Source organism: Dunckerocampus dactyliophorus, chromosome 3, assembly GCF_027744805.1.
Source record: "Dunckerocampus dactyliophorus isolate RoL2022-P2 chromosome 3, RoL_Ddac_1.1, whole genome shotgun sequence".
Taxonomy (NCBI): Eukaryota; Metazoa; Chordata; class Actinopteri; order Syngnathiformes; family Syngnathidae; genus Dunckerocampus; species Dunckerocampus dactyliophorus.
In genome coordinates this window covers 572,262-590,518 of record NC_072821.1, presented here as the reverse complement: position 1 = coordinate 590,518, position 18,257 = coordinate 572,262, and the positions used below count along the sequence as shown (strand labels likewise).

The following is an 18,257-nucleotide window of genomic DNA, read 5'->3' as shown; positions in this document are numbered from 1 at the left end:
ACACACATAAACAAGATGGTCGCGGTGAAGATGCGAGCAAGGCGACTAAGAGGTGTTATTTCATGTCTAGAGGGCTCTAATAATGTTCAAATCCGTATTTAGAAGGTCGTTTTCTATTTCTATTTCTATGCATTCCACTTGGTGAATATTCACCCATCACGGTGGAGTCTGGAACCAATTCACCAAAAGAAACATGGGATTACCGTATTAACAAGAAAACTAAAAACACCCAGCAAACACAAGAAAAGTTGAAATGTTAAAACGGCACTCAACAAAAATATAAACACACGCTTTTGTTTTTACCCCCAACTCAAAGATGTAAAACATTTTCTAAGAACACCAAAGGCCTATCTCAGATATTGTTCACATATCTGTCTGTGTTTGTGAGCATTCGTAATTCTGAATAGACAGCACAATCATTGCCTCAGGCTGGCCACAATAAAAGACCACTCCAAAATGTGCCGTTAACTGTATGTGAAAGAGTCCAGGGGGTCCAAAAACCAATCAGTATCTGGTGTGTGACCGCAATTTGCCTCAAATAAAGTACAGCATATTGCATAATCAACATGGGGCTGTGCATTTTCACGCTGCAACATGAGGTGGTGAGTGGCATAAAAGTGGGCTTCGGGATCTCGTCCCGGTATGAATAAAAATGATGAAGTGGCCCATGAACACACGCTGCGCCTGTCACTCATGCAGGTCGAACCACGCTGTTACCAAAGCCATCAAAGGACAAGCAACAGACAGGGAAGCCCGGATGTAAACAAGTGACAAATGTTCCACTAATGCGTCCCACACCACAATGCTTCCTCAAGATGAAGCAGCGTCTTGGCTCCTGCAATAATCATGTCTCACTCGCTAAGTGGTGTGGCATTGATTGGCTTTATTTATGCTTTCTAAGTGGAGCCACAGATTCCATACGTTTGCTCTCAAGTCATGATGGGGTTTTTAAAGCACGGATACGCTTCCTCACATTGGAAGACAAATGCAAACTAAATCCAAGTTCCACCGACATCAGTGTGAGCATGGGGGCCATATTATTCTTCTTCATGTGGAGTAGAGGCTGAGGCAAAGGAGGCAAACCTGTTCGATAGATGAGCATTTATCTGTCAGCCAGCTGACCAAGTTCTCGTCCACAGATGTCCAACCACGAGCCCTGCTGGCGTGACGATAAATAGGGCAGGATGTTATCACGTGGTCTGCAGTCTGCTCCTCCACCCCATCCATTCCCATCTGTACATGGATGAGGGGAAGAGCCCAACGCCGGTTCGAAGGCAGTTGGTGGTGTTGGACTGACATCAGCAATGAAAGCATGGAACTTTCTTGCTACTCCATGTTCCATTTGTAGTCCGCCCGATGTGCTGCATTGGTGCTTGACCGATTAAGGTCATTTAGCGATTCCGGTGCAGCAGGGGCAAATGGCTGTCTCGATTTAAGCTGCCGACGTCCTCCAAAAGGAGACAGGAGGCGGTTGTGCAGAAGATGCCTGGGCTCCAGTGCTCTGCATGCTACTAACAGTGTGGCTCTCTTGTGTCCATGCCCAGATGGTTGGATCCCTGCTAATACGTACAGATTGGCCGTTGGTGTGGGACGCAGGCATCCAGTCACTAAGCATTAATTGGCTTGTCTGTTTGACGAGTGCGAGCACTACGACACCAAGCGGGTGCGCAGTACTCAGCGGCGCAGTGGACCAAAGCAAGGGTAGCTGTGCGGAGGGTCATGCTGCCAGCACCCCCGCTCCATCCAGCCAGTCATCTCAAAAGCCCAAAACTCCAGGTGTCGGGGAAAAGTGAGTACCCTATCCAACTTAATGGCGAGGTACGTTGGTTCGGCAAAGAAGGGCAAAGAACGTCCATCAAGGTGACGTTAAGCTCACGTTGGCGAGGCCATATTTACACACACACACACACACACACACACACACACACACACACTGAAGTATTCAACATGTTCTGTTGTTTAAGGAGATGAGCGCCTCGATGTTGATGACACATGAATACAAGAGAGATACAAGATACAAGAGATACAAGAGAGTTTTATTGTCATGTGCATAGTAAAACAGCAGTTATACCATGCAATGAAAATCTTATTCTGGTCATTCTCCCAAGAAAAGAAATAAAACAAATGAAAGAATAAGAACATAAGAAATAATGTCATCACCAGGGCAGACATGACATATGACATTCCCGTACATGAGACCATGCATCAAACTGAAAGAGTGCGGCTGGTTAGCCCCAAAAAGACTCTTGGCTTTGTGTCAAATGACAACGTCAAACTTGAAATGTACATTTTTACTTTGAGAGCTGATCAGTGGTGGAGTGCACATCGTCTCACTGTGAAATGAGCTCCACAAAAAAGGAAAGCAGATCACTTGGCAAATCCCCTCTGTTGTCTTCCAGGGAATCGGATGATTTATGTGCAGATGGGAGCACTCTGCGTCCAAGAATTAGAGATTAGAGTGTGGTGTCCTGTCCGCTCATTATTGTCCACTCAGGGCCGAGAAAGAGGCACCGACTTCTAATGACGATGGAGCAAACCTCCATTAAGCAATTTGCCATTTCCCTCCACATCCAATACAAAGTTAGGGGTGTACATGATACGGTACATGCACTGCTCATCACATGTTTCGCTGTATATTGGGAGAAATTAAAGACATAACATAGTTTTGTTTTGCCAAGATTGCAGTTTCAAGGTATACTACAGTATAAAAACAAGTCAGGGATTCCAAACCAGTAAAATAGTGCGTCATATGGTTCCTACCATGTGAGAGACGCTGGAGGTCGAGCGCGGCCACTAATATGCCTTTAAGCAACATGTTAAAGAAAATATCACAAATACAATCAAATGTAACTCAAATTTTAATCATCTAAGCCAGGGGTGGGCAAACTACGGCCCAGGGGCCATACCCGACCTGCCAAGCGTTTGAATCCAACCTGCCAGTTGCTTCCTAAGTATTTAATTGGAACTTTTAACGTCCAAGCTGGAAACGTGTGTTGCAAGTAGTCAGTCAGTCATCTGAGATGACCCTGTGATAGTTGAAGTAGCTTTTCACATGCAGCCATCCTCAACCACCTCACCCACGTCAACAAACATGTGCCACACAACTTAACCTAACCACTGAGGGACGTTCACATATCTTTATTAGTCAATGTTGTATCGTCCATAGTTCATATTGTACAGGGTCAGGCAAAATGATGTGACACATTTGTAGGTTAAATAAAAGGCAAATAAAGTAAAGAAACAACAAAGTGTTTTTATTTTTGAAAAGTACATATAATGCCATTTTTTCATATAATGCCATTTTGCTTTGTTTCTTTCTAATGCCATTGTTTTTCCTTTCTTTTTCAGTTGCTGCCATGAATTGGACTGGTGAGCATTGCGCTTTTATTGTGGAAACGTTTATCAAAACAAACGAATCTGTAACTGCAACACAACGAGCGTTCCGTTTGCACTTCAATCCTGGTAGACATGATCCCCAGTACCAGCTGGAAACACCATCTTGTTACGGTCACCAACTTCACAGCTACTGGATCTGCATTGAGGTTGTGGACAATAATGGATCCCATTTGACTGATTTCATTTTGAAAACACAATGAAACAGAATGGCATTATATGTACTTTTCCAAAATAAAAACTTTATTTGCCTTTTATTTAACCTACAAATGTGTCAGATCATTTTGCCTGACCCTGTACATCACCATCCTTTATTCATATACATTCCAGGTTTCTTGTTCGGTCAATAAAAAACTGTAACTAATTCAATTTCGTTATTTGATGGGGTCTGATGTTTAAAGGACTCCTGAAAAAAAGGGACACAAGCACATGTAGCAGATTGCATGACACTAAGAGAAATAATTCCAGGTGAACTGTTAGAACTCTCAGCTTAAGCCAGCGTGCATGTATCACGCCTGTGTCAGTTTAACTCAATGTGGGCCGCAAGTAATAAAAGGTCTGCTCACCCCCGATCTAAGACATTTTCTGACTTTTGAATGAGTAAAAATGTAAAATGCATGCCATGATATGATATGATGCTACACAACTGGAGCACATGCAACAGAGAACACACTAAAACCCATCAAGTCCCTCTTTAAGAGAACACTGAACGTTTTAGATGATTGTGATATTCTTAGTAATATTATATGTTAGACTTGGACAATTATCACGTGCTCTTGAGTGTGTCTTGTCTTTAAGTTTCTGAATGGCATCACCACCATTACAGGTTTTTCCTACAGAAGAAAACTAAGAATGGAGCCAATGCTAGATGGTGAACGAGGGGTTACTGTAACATACAGCGACGTAGGACCAAATGTAGCCAAATGGTCGTTTCTATCAGAGGCACACCATCATGGAATGCACGAGCAGCTCATGTTAGGAAGTGTGCCTATTAGCCAGCCTTCAAGGAAACACTACAATGGAGGTCAAAGGCAAACCAGTCTTTTGCTCATGATGACTATTTACAGTACATTGCCCAACAGTGTGTTTATGCTAACTGGAACTGCTCTTGCAGGTATTACAGGTGTAATGTCTGTAAATGTATACTTGTTTTATCTTTTTATGCTTTTATGTGTGGTGTCATTTATAAATGTACCGGTATGTGTTTTATGGTGCCTGCCTTATGACAACAGATGAACTTTAGCTAATTCTTGTATATGCATGTGATGCTTGGCTCATAAGTTCATTAATGTGTACTGTCTTCATCAAACAAACACAATGTGGTCCAAATAGTCACATATTATGTTGGCTTGTCATCAAAGCTCATTTGTGTTCACGTGACGTCATCGTTTCTGTAAAAGAGCGGTTGGGCTGCGGAAACAAAGAACTGGAGTTTTCACATTTTCCCACACTGGAAGCCATTTTCAACAAATACTGTTTCGGGTCACCCAGAACACCGTTTCTGTGCGGACAGAGGCTGAAAGCGTAAAATACTTTACCCTTTTGACCTGAAAACGTTTCCGTGTAGCTAGCCCCATGAACCCACCGTGGGAGGTGGAGAGAGGAATGAGCTGTCCTCACAGCGCGTGTATGCTGCTAGGCAGCCACTCAACCAATAAAGAAAACAAAACAAAGCTCATTTTGCTCGCTTGAGTGAAGCTTTCTTTGACGTGCACGTATGCGTGCGGCCACTGTAACATACAAAAAACTGCCATTACGGTACTATCGGGAAATGTACTTTAGACATGCTAAACACAAGCAGCTACACGCGACACATGACTAACTAAACAAACATATTTGCTTCTTTACCAACTATGAACTTATTCACACGTTCGAAAGCAAGCCAGGAATCACATGAAACCCAAGACAGGACAATACCAGGGAAGAAGAAAGCAGCTCATGAAGCTGCCACGCAATGCATCTAACACACAAGTAACAAGTCACCCGGGAAAACCAAAGCAAAAACAGTGAAGGTGCAAACACGGTGCATCAAGCATAAGCAAAGACAATTCAAGCTGCAACGAAGGATTTGATGAATGGCGTGCTGGCTTAGGCCCTCCATGTAGACCAACATGAACACAACAGTCAGTGCTTGGGTGTGCAAAACTGTCCATCACTGTTTTCCAAAGTCAAAGCCGACGTTTGTTTTGCATAAGGCTCAAAGAAAATAGTTTGGTTTCATGGATGATTATGGAAATGTAAAAAATAAAAAGTGGCTAAAAGAGGATATTTACATTTTCAAATCATAAAACGATGAATCGAATACCAAAATAGTTCAATTGGATAAGCAATTAATCATTGATTAATTGTTGCGGCTCTAAAAACAATGACCCGGCTGAACTAACCAGAACTCCCATTCCGCATCACAAACGGGTGCGCACCCAGCTACCTCTAGTAAGAATAATGTTTATGACTTAGGTGGCAAACAGGAAACAGAAAAAATAGCCAAACGTGTGGTAGTTACAACTCTCTGGTGTGCTGCGGTGCTACTAAATGGAGTTTCTACTGAGCTTGAAGATCGATAGCTCACCTCAGAAGCACAAAGACTTCCTTTCATTTGGACTGAAAACCTTCCCCAAGTCCAGCCAAATGAAAGTCAATAAGACGTTCCGTGCGTGCTTGTTTTATTTGCTTTGATTGTCGTTTTAGCTTGGCGTGCGAGTCGGCTGCAGGCGCGGTTTTTCCCTGCGTTTCTAAATACACGACAGCTTTAAATTCCCGCAATTTACAGCAGCCATGCTCCGTGGCACCTTGAAAGCTCGGTCACTACATCGGAGCATTCAAGCTGATGTCTGCTGCACAAAAGGGCACACTTGTTCAAACCACTTCATCCATGTCACATTCAAGTGAGCGCTAAGAAAAGGTTGCTTTTGCAGAGAACCTGTCAATCATGCGTACATGGCATAAATGGGACAAGTTGCCATGGTGATACACAACAGTGGGAAGATTTTTTTACCTGAACACACCAACTCATCAGGTTTGGCTATTTTAGTGCTTATTTCGAATGCTGCTGTGGCACCATGACACATTTTCATTCCAGTGAGGGCACATTTTGTTTTTCGGTCAACAGTGATACATTAAAAAGGTCCCTTATTATGCAAAAGTGACATTTTAAAGTGACATTTTAATGACGTTCTAACAGTCATTTGTGTCCCGAGAGCCTGTTTATGAACGCCAGAAAAGCCTGTCATCTCCCACCACTTGTTTGCTCCACTTATGAGAGAAGATGTGTTCAAACGCTCACGGCTTTCCTCGTGGACAGGTTGCACTCTAACTCACCTCCAGCTAGATGAGCCCACCCAAATCTACAAGTCTTTACATAAATCACAGCTCATGTTATGACACTTGGCCAGGTCTGTTGGTTTAACTCATTTTAAAATTCAATGAGTCCTTCTATTATACGGTATGTATAATAGCAGACCTGCACATACACGAGGCATGCGCCGATTGATCGGCCACCGATCAATATCTGCTAATGTGCTCCAGTTGCGGTTCACCTTTCACGGACTCGCTGTTTCACTGACGTTTTTTGATGTTGTATGAATGCTGTTACAGGCCGAGTCGGGCCCTTTAAGAAGAAATGCATTGTGGGAAGTTGAGTGTCGTAGTTCTGTGCTTTAGCACCTGAGGTGGCAGTGTCGCTCTCTTCCCTCTCTTCTGTCTGCACTGCCCATTGCCTTCTGCATCCTGATTGGCTGTAGACCACTGTCAATCAATCTCTCTCGTGCCGTCTCCTGTTGTGGCCATCGCTGGCAAACTAGCTAACCGTGTGAGCTGCTTGCCAACCGCCAATAAACAATAGACAAAGAAGTTAACCGTGTGACTCTGAACTCTGTGCTGAAGGAAGGTAGACGTTGTGGCTGTAGGGCGCCATGATGGAATAAATGAGGAGGACGAAAATATGATGGCAGGAGAAATATGTTTTACCAAGGATCCAAAAATGCTACAGCGGAACGGCGCCAGGACAAAGAGGAGTGAAATACGCGTGAGTCACTTCATCATTTCTTGTGTCCAACATAGCAGGTTGATCATTCAAATTCACACAGCCGCAACTTCTACCTTCCTTCAGCATGTCCACAAATCCAACTGCTTGTGCGATGGTTAGCATCCTCTCCTGCCTTTTGAGTGTGACCGCAGGTGTCTTTGATGGTGCGGAAGGTTTTGTGACATTGCGGGTGTTGTCGTGGATAAAACATGCAGCACTTCAGTGTCACACTGCTAGTGATCCAACATTTATGTCAATTTGGCAAGCCCAACACATTCTGTACTGAACAGGAAAGCACGGAGGAGATTGACAGTGGTCTACAGACCCTTAGCCAATCAGGACGCAGAACACAATGCACATTCATATGCTGTAAAACCCCCCCCAAAAAACAGCGAATCCGTGAAAGGTGAATGGTGATGTAGCAAGGGAACACTGTTCATGTAAAAAAGCACGTAAAGTACTCACTCGCACTTCCTGGGGGCACGCACTGACAAACAAGGCTGATTAGCATTCAAGCTACGCACATAAAATGGGCAGCATCAAGGCTAGATGTTGGACAAAACACAAATAGACTTTTGCGGCACCTCTGACCCTTAAAAATCAGTGAATAATATACCTTTAAGCAGCTGTTGAGTCCCCAGAGACAAGCCTCTGTCTTTGCCGCTTATCTGAAGGAAAGCAAACACTGAGTGAGTGACAAAGCAAAGTGGATGTTCGTAGCATCCTAACTACGTCCACAGTCTCTGTTGGGAGGCTGTGGCAAGCTGCTGCCGGCGTGGGGACGACTGGCAAGAGAATGGTAATTAGCCATAATTGGCATTTGTGGAGGGAGTGAGCAGCCCGCGCTGACTGATAAACAGCCAAGGCACAAAGACCAGCACTGCTTCTGTTCCCTTTTCACATGCACATTGTTCTCCTTTTAGGCCCCGCATCCCAACACTTGTGGAGGACCTCGGCAAGGTAATGAGCTCAGTCGACAGATAACTATCACTTGCAACAGCGAATGTTCATTGGATGAATGGATGCTGACTGGGGGGGTGGCTATGAAGTGCACTGATCAATATGGAGGACATTGCAGGGTCATACTAGGATACTTTATTAGCAGTGGTTAACTTCTTTTCACACTAGGGGGGTCACAAAGCACTCAGCTCACGAGACGGGACGATACTGTGTTCACAAGAACGAGACAAGCCGATATTTTAAAATGATTCTACGTAAACTACGATGACAAAAATAAACTACAGTTCCCAGGATGCAGAAGCAGGAAGTAGGCCTGAATTAGACTACACTAGGTCCCCAACTTACGAACATCCGACTTGCAAACATTTGCGGATATGAACACAAGCCGACTGGTCTATATTTTATTTTATTTTGCCTTCTAGTCGCTACATCAGTATTTATACTACTACTGTACATGCTTGACCAGTAGAGGGCACTGTGACACTGCTAATGGGACCAACAGATGCTGGGCAGAGAAAGCTAAATGGAAAGCTACATTGTAGCTGTATGATACAACCCGGACAGAGCGTGTGTTTAAAGTTTATGAAGAGTTAACAGGCCTGCTTCATTCTACACCACCCACAGAACACTACCTCTTTTAGAAGAGTCTAACCACCACCAACATTTGTCCTTTTTTTCAATAACTTCTCCTCCTCCTCCACAACGACGTATGCTCGACCACTCCTCTTCAAAGGTGAATAACATTTGTCATTACGTATTATTATATCACTTTTATGATTGTTTTTTTCATTCATTATCCTGGTTTAATATTACTACTGCATCCAAACTCATATTTACATACATACACATATACTGTATATGTATACACGTACATGTACTACCTATATCATTGGTAATACTACCTTTTCCCCTACTTAAGAACAATTTGACTTAAGAACGGTCGTCTGGAACCAATTGTGTTCGTTGGTTGGGGACCTAGTGTAATTAGCCTGACTTAAATTTGAAAAAACGTCACACAGCGCAAGCGAGTGATGCTGGGAAACCTGAATCGGAATCGCAGAATTGTCCAATAAAATTGGACTTTACTGCTAAATGCGGAATCTCATGGAAATTGTCATCCTGTGAATGAAATGCTGTCATTCTGAAGAGAAGGAACATTCGTGTGGGAAAGTATTTCCCCGGAGGACCGCTCATCATGGCGGAACATCATCACAAACACTAAACCGCCCTCTCCCGAACTAAACATGTCAAAATGGCGACCTAAAACATCGGTGAAAGTTGGCGGAAACTGTTCTTACGGCGCATGAATGGAAGCTAGCTGGGTTAGCCTGGTTTAGCATAGCATGCCAGTGCGGCTGCATGTGCGTATGAGTGTGTTTACAGCGCGTTGCCTTTTTCCGCTTGTTCATGTGAGCCAGCGTTTCACCAGGCCTGCAGACTTTGTGCAAGTTTTCAGTGAAATCAGGCGAGAGGCATGTTTATTCTTGCTGCCAGCTCGTCTTAACCGTCAGACATTCTCAACACAGAACACACTTCTGGCCTTCAAAATAAGAGCACGGTTTGCCACTCATCTAATTGTGTCAACAAAATAAGGGTGTCACTAAAAATATCTTACATTAATAATGCAATTGAATTGCATGGGTGAGTCACTCAACCAACCAACCAGTCAATCACAGCTCCATCATCCACGGTTGGACGTAGCCCTCCTCAGGCACCTGCCACCATCATCTGTTCCGTGCCATTCGTGTCCAGGCTGCCCCAGCATGCCATGCCAGGTCATCCCACCATCTGCGTTTTTGGCTTTCCATTCTTGTGCCTCGTCTCGGTTGCCAATCTGTAACACGCCCAGTCCACCTACTGGCCTCTCTTCTAGCCAGATGTCCCGCTCACCTCCACTTTGCTTCTTTTATTTTTTCCATGATGTCTTTGACTCTGTAAATTGCTCGTGGTTTTGTCTTGTGGTGTGATGTGGAGCATTTGTCTTTCCGTTGCTCTCTGCTAAGTTTTTGTTCAGTGAGTGTTGTTGTAGTCCACGTTTCACATCTGTACGTCATGGAAGTTGGTCGTGTACTTTGTTTTTCCTTGGTGAATTTTTACAGCAATCCTGCCCTCCCTGTTTAAGTCATTTAACTGACCTCCCGTGCCCTTAACTGATGTAGTTGTCTGTCCATCTGTGTCTATTCCTTTCTTTTCTAGATCTAGGTTCTCGAATATCTCCTCCTGTATGGCTGCTATCAATATTTTTGGAGAAATTGTGTGCCTTTGTCTGACACCTTTATTGATGTGGATGGGCTTTGATACCTCGTCTTCCAGGTGTATTGTTGTTCTATTATCTGTACATAACTTTTGAACTTTTCTCAGAGCTCTAAACACGTCACTATGTTCCACTGAATCAAAGGCTTTTTCACATGGATGAAGCCTGTGAATAGATGTACTCTACAGTACGTGGAGCTGGATGCTTGCATGGGTGACTACATCTTCCTTCAACACGCCATTCAAAGCACGGCCATTACGGTTTGTTGAAGATTTTGTGGCATCGTGTGTTGAGGCTGACATCCCATTAGAAGTTAGCCAACCTATATCCGTTTCTCAACGACTCAGTGAAATTGGCCAATGATGTATAGCATCAATACATGTAAGAATTTTTGCATTTCATTCATGGCCATTTTATTCAGCAACCCAGAAAGCACACACTCTATGCTGGTAAAATACGTTGAAAAGGTAAAAAAAAAAAAAAAAGAACGGAAAAAATCAGCATTTAAAAAGAATAAAACTGGATTTGGGAAAAACCAAAAGGGATTTCTATCGGGCCCTGGATTATATAAGGTGTGTGGAAGTTCCAATCCTGGCTCGTGCACTGCCACTTCCATATTACGTGTATTATCATTCACAGGGTAGGAACGATGCCATCGCTCACAGTTGGGAAGCCCTCTTCTTATCTCAACCTTTTGTCACTCATCTGGGAGTGTTATGGTTCCAAATTTGAATAACGGTCATCTAATAGGGTGGAAATGCCATGATGGCACACTGGTCGTTTTCCTAAAGTAAGTGTATGTTATTAATAAGAATAACAATAATAATGGATTAGATTTTACAGCACTTTTCAGGGCACCCAAAGCTCTTGACAATGAAGTGAAGCTATTATTCATTCACTCCTCAGTCACACACTGGTGGTGGGAAACTCTCCGACCTCCACCAAACATCCATGCAGCAGTGTGGGCAGCCCTGGAGGCACGGGGGGTGAAGTGTCTCACCCAGGGACACAACCACAGTGACTGGGTGGAGGGAGCAAAGATTGAACCACCAACCTTCCGATTTCTGGACAACCCGGTCTACCTCCTGAGCCACCGCCGCCCCTTATTTGGCTTTTCTGCTTTTGACTGTACTTACTTTGTGTGGTGGTCAATGTGGCGTTTGAGGTTTATTTGTAGTCTGCCCACTCACCTTCACACGCTCTTCTAGTTTTCCGAATCGAACAGTGCCATTGAGAATCTTTCCGATGAATCCCTGCTTTTCCTGCTGAAGCGTCGAAGCCTAAGGGGGAAGGAGAGAGGACAGACTGATGTCTTTGTTTGTAGTTTCAGGTGCATCCAAACATTCCCCCAATTATCCACTGTAGGAAGCATACCACATTTACAACCACAACACGCCATAGTGGTCACGTCGCCCTCATCCACACAAAAGGCCCGCTATGGTCCCACAGGCCACCTTGGCCAGCGTGTGTCGGTCTGACCTTCTACACATGGCGGGCTGCAGCGTTTTACCCCAACTGGCTCAAAAAGTCTGAATGTGTTGACATTTAACAGCGGAAGCGTCCTGGCGGACATTACTCTACCAGGAGAGGCGAGCGTACACTCCATCTTTGTTGTTCAGTAACACAATCACCAGAAGACTCCAAGACTCCACAGGCCACAGCAGCCACGAGTCACAATGTCAGTGCTTATAATGATGACGGCCTCAGGATGGCAGGTGTCCAGGCTAAGTGTTCCTTACAGTGGAAAAACAAGAGAACTTGGTTTGGTTTGGTTTGGTTTACTTTATTTGAACATGAACGTACCAATGGAATACATCTCATGAATCATCCTTTCACAATTCCACATGTCCAAAAGGAGTAGGAAGAAGCAAAGCTTATTTAATCCTACCCCCCACGCCCACTGTCATGTATAGATATATATATATATACACATACATATATATATATACATACATATATATATATATACATATATATACACACATATATATATACATATATATACATATATATACATATACATATATATATATATACATATACATATACATATACATATATACATATACATATATACATATACATATATATATATACACATATATATACACATATATATATACACATATATATACACATATATATACACATATATATACATACATATATACATACATATATATACACATATATATACACATATATATACATATATATATATATATATATATATATATATATACACATACATACACATATACAGTCAAACCTGTCTTAGCAGCCACCTTTATAGAACAGCCACCTCCCTATAGCAGCCACTGAAAAATCCCCCACAGCAAATTTACATGTTATAGACCCTGTGTATAGCAGTCACCTGTCCAACGCAGCCAGCAGCCACCCATTTTGTCTCCCTTGGTCAATATCTGACTGCATATAGCAGCCAAATTACCAACTCAAGTAGAAGCTTCATGCACGAAAAAGTTTCGTTTTTCAATCAATGAAGCCGTCGTGTGTAGACTTTAATTACTGAGTCCTAGCTCAGTCACAATCATTCACAAGATCCACACAAACTGTCAGTTGTTCCACATAAAAAAGCCGTCTTCTTTTGAGCTTGCTATTTCCTGGTCAAACATGGAACTTTAAGAGCATTTGCACCAAAACATTACCGCAAAGTAGGCTGGGAAACAGGACGTGCTCCCAGCGACGCTACAATAAATAAAAAAAAACATACGCTAGCATGCATGCGGCAGCGGGAGCAAAAATGAATTCGGTTGTACTTAATTGAAGTATTTTAGAATGTACTCACTCTATTTTTCATCAATCCTCATCCACAAATCCATCAAAGTCCTCATCTTCTGTATTCGACACAAACAAAGCCGTCTTCTTCTCCGTTCGCTACTAGTCTGTTAACTTGTCAGTGTTATTCAGCTCCGAAGCAAAGAAGGAAACTTCTCCTGTTGCTTCTGCCAACTTTATTTATTGAACGCGGCCACCAGACAGCAGCTCAGAACACACACACATCTCTCAGCATCGTCTCTCCTTCCTGCTTGCCCACAAGGCAAAGGTTAAACAAGCCCCACTACATAGCTGTCCCGGCAATGCCTGTAAGAAATGACACCGTTTATTTCCTGGTGTGCACTGGTCAATACTGTAATGCCGCTTGTTGTGGGGAAGGAGAGACTCACGTCGCCGATGCACTTTAATGGCTTTATTAACAGCGGAGAACACTGCAGGACTTTACATCCACGCCAACATAAACACACTTCCCAACTCTCTCCAAACTCACAGCTAGCACTGAGCCTAGCTCTCCTGCTCGGGACGCCCACCGTCACTTCCCGTCACTTCCTGATGAACTAAAGCTGGAATGACACTGCCGTATAACATTAAAATATTAAAAACAAGCGTAAGACATTACTAGCACAGCTTTGTTCTGTGGGTCGTGGATATATTCTATCAGTTATTATTAAGCCTCTAGCTTCCTTTTAGTAAGTAAAAACCTTGGCTATGATTGCACTACATTGTCATGTAGACCTACAAAGTACACTTGGAAGAACAAGAGGTGAATAAATGTATTGCAACTGATGTGAAACTGATGAGGGGTAGGATTAAATAAGCTTTGCTCTTCCTACTCCTTTTTGGACATGCAAAATTGTGAATTGTACTATGTGATGTGCTACTGTTTGACTCATATGCATGTTCAGGATTAAAACCATGAACCATGATAATAACAAGCCTAGTAGTGCTGTACAACTTTTATCCGCAGTCCGCAGTGCCCTCTACTGGTCAACATTATTATTATTATTATCCCCCCCAGCCCCCCCCCCCCACCCCCCCCTTTTTTTTCTTTTTTTTCCCTCTACTGGTCAACATTCAAACTGGACGCCAACCTGTCTATAGAGGCCACCTGTCTATAGCGGCCACTTTTGCAGACTCCCTCTAGTGGCCGCTATAGACAAGTTTGACTGTACCTTGTTTCAGTTGCTGTGATGATTTTTATTTTATAAGTATATATATCATATATATTTGCATTTTAATTCATTGTAATGTTTTCATAATTTACTTACATGTAATATATGCTTATGGGAATATATATACTAATTATTATTGCAAGACTTTGTTGTTGTCTAGTATGTAGTTTGGGGAACAATATAAGATGTTTCTATGGCTTCCAAAAATGACCAAATTATTGCAAGTTTGACTGTATGTATGTATGTATGTATATATATACATACATACATACACATATATATATATACATACATACATATATATACTTACATACATACATACATACATATATATATATATATATACTTACATACATACATATATATATATATACACACACACACATATACATATATACACATATGCATATACATATATATACATATATACACATATGCATATACATATATATATATATATATATACACACATATGCATATATATACATATGCATATATATATATATATATATATATATATATATATATATATATACACATATATATATATATATATATATACACATACATATATATATACACATACATATACATATATACACATACATATACATATATACACATACATATACATATATATATATACATATACATATACACATATACATATACACATATACATATATATACATATATATATATATATATATAAGTTAAATATGAATAAAGAGTTTTTTCCTTTTTTCTTTTTTTTTCTTTTTTCTTTTCCCTTCCCGCTTTTTTCCCTTTTCTTTTTCTCCTTCTGTCATTCCTGTTGGTGTTTCCAACCATGAAATAGTGGGGGTAGTCTGCTTTCTTAATGTTGTTCTTCATAACACTATTTAAAATGCCCCAAGTTGCTCTCATGTTATTTTTGTTCTTATCAAGTACTTGACTATAATATTCCCTCTTGCACACTCTCAAGATAGTTGTCAGCTTATTTTTGTTAATCTTATACTTTTGTTCTGCTTCTGTAGTTTGTTGAATGATGAATGTCCTGTATAATGTATTCTTCTTCTTACAGGCGTTTTTTAGTCCTTTACCATGTTACCGTCGGGTTAGCGGTTAGTCTTCCAAGAGATCAGCTCAAGTCAACACCAATGCTTCATTTAATCAAAGAACTTTTCAAGAAAACCACATATGAGTGCTTGGTCAGTCAACTTGTATCTAATACCGCATGCAAACACTCTCAAACCCGCCAGAGATGCTTAGCAAGTCAAATGCACACGAGTGGGCAAAGGCGGCCTCGCCCCTGCCATGCAGACACCTTCTGCAGAGGGAAGGAGGGCTCACTGATCTGGAAGACCTTAGCTATGATTGCACCTTTACTCCGCACTGTGAAGTGCACCTCTGCACCGCTATTGTCAGAAAAATCCTTGCCTTGGCTCCATTTGAACACAATATAAAGCCTTGGCAGGCCATCAACCTTCCTTTCACGTACCTCATCAGGACCGAATGCACCTGGGCTTTTTGTCCTGCATCCTTTGGAGGCTGCATTTGGAATCACATTTTTCAGACATTAAGTGGGGGATGAGAAGTGTGCCTTCTTCTTCTTCTATTAACTCAGGGGTTTTCAGCAAAGGCCACATAGAGAAAAATGAAAGGATGCAAGGGAAACTGATATTTTTTATCAAATTATTTCAAGAAAAAGTGCATCTCAGCTTTGTGACATAGGTGAAAAAGCCCATTATTAGTATGAACCTCAGTCTTTGCTCTTTTCTCTTCAAATTTTACTGTTTGTTTTTTTCCCAAATATTTCTTCTTAAATAATCTTTGTAATTTTTTTTCATGTAATATTATGACTTTATTTCCATAACATGTGGATTTTATTCCCAAAATATTAGAACTTTTTCCCCAACCTAATTTTCCAAAAATGCCAACTTTGTTTCGTTTTTTTCTCATACGTTCATTTTCCTCATATTACAAGTTCATTCCTGTAAAATTACAACTTTTTCTTGCAGGAATATGACTTTTTTCTCGTAATATTTTGACCTTTCTCCTCTTTTTTTACATTTCTTTCTACGTTTTTTTTTTTTTTTTTTTTTTTTTTTTTTTTACATTTTTCAACTACAGTATTTCAACTTTCTTCTCGTACATTTTCGGCTCATAATTCTGACTTAATTTCCATAATAATTAGACTTTATTGTCAAACATAACTTTTCCACATGCTAATGTTCCAAAAATGTGCTTGCTGTTTTCTTTGTTTCTAATGTAGCCGCAAGAGGACACAAGCCAGTGTCTTATTGTGCCGGTCCCAAGCCCGGATAAATACAGAGGGTTGTGTCAGGAAGGGCATCCGACGTTGTTTCTAAAGTGAAGTTATATTTTCTCATATTACATTATTTGCATAAAATGATGACCTTTTTTCGTGGGATTACAACTTTTTCTTTTACTATTTTGACTTCTAGTAAAATTACTGCTGTTTTTTCCATTTTTGCCGTTGTTGTTCTTTTAAAAAATATATTTTTAGAATATGCCACGGGCCAATAAAAAAAAAAAGAAAAAAAAAAAGCCGTTGGCCGGAAACGGCCCCCAGGCTGCACTTGTCTGAACTCTCATTGGCGCTGCTGCCTTCTTTTTGCATCACTTATATATAGACCAATAATGGTTAGGGGCCTACTTTCCAATAAAATGTGCATAAAATATTCAATTGTATGACCTGAGGGACGTTTGACTTCCACGGTTCTGTGTTTTAACTCATGTCACCATCTGTCACCCGATACGTTTAACTCCATGGGACCTTAAAACCTCCCAAATTCCAGCTAAAATAGTGATGATAGATGTTGCCTCCATAGTCTGTAGTCATGTAGTCTGGGTCCTGACTGAACTGGGACACAGCTCCTGTGAGCGTCATATTCCACTGGCAGCACAGTGACATGTGGCTGCACGCTCCAGCGTTGGTGTTCACACACGTAGTGTATTCACGTACCATGTGGAGAAGCTGGTCTCTCTCCTGGGAGATGTGATTGGCCACGGAAAGGACAGCTTCCAGGTAGTTCCTCGTCTTCCCCTCTTTCAGCACACACTCATCCTTCTGCTGCTTCAGTACGTACAGGTTCCTCTCCGCCTTCCTGGAATTGGGAATGATTCATTTGTGAGAGAGAAGCAAAACAACTGCTAAGCTAGGGTCCTTGTGATGACAGTATAGCTCACACTAAAGATTCACACCAACACAATGTTGCCAGCTATTGAGACAATGATGACTGTGTTGACTCATTGTCAGTGGATAGTACAGCCCTTTTGCTATAGAAGCTGTACACTGGCTACTCTAAAGTACACCACATCCAATACTTGAAGCTAGAATAAAATGCTTGCTGAAGCTGTGAGGGGTGGGTTTGGTTTTGTGAGAACTATGACTGACAGTTAACCACCTTCTTTCACACTTGAAAGAAGGAGAAAGTTCACATTTGTCTCAGCTCAAGCCCGCAGGGAGAAGACAACGGACGGCACGTTTGTGACAGGAATTAGTCAGGCTGATGTGTGAAGATGCTTCAGCCAAGCACTTCAAATGAGAAGCGATTGAAATGAAGGATGAAAGGGTGTTTTCCCTAAACGCTGTCTGTCTGCTCAAAGCGAGCCCACGCTGGGAAGCGTACGAGGTCACTCAAGTCCGTTATTG

At 41.7% G+C, this 18,257-nt stretch overlaps 1 protein-coding gene across 13 annotated transcripts in view; it reads right to left on the bottom strand.

Annotated features, from left to right (window-relative positions):
• The window catches only part of cep89 (centrosomal protein 89), a 61,215-nt gene that overhangs the window by 26,837 nt on the left and 16,121 nt on the right, over nucleotides 1–18,257 (bottom strand). For 6 of the 13 annotated variants that reach the window (XM_054769931.1, XM_054769934.1, XM_054769928.1 and 3 more), the window contains exons 14-15: nucleotides 17,568–17,709; nucleotides 11,822–11,911 (exon numbers count right to left, since the gene is read on the bottom strand). In XM_054769931.1, coding sequence (XP_054625906.1) covers nucleotides 11,822–11,911; nucleotides 17,568–17,709 — 232 coding nt within the window. Of the gene's footprint in view, nucleotides 1–62; nucleotides 3,800–7,882; nucleotides 7,905–8,033; nucleotides 8,086–11,821; nucleotides 11,912–17,567; nucleotides 17,710–18,257 lie in introns of those variants that run through there. The other 7 variants (XR_008569748.1, XM_054769924.1, XM_054769925.1 and 4 more) reach the window with 3 other exon arrangements.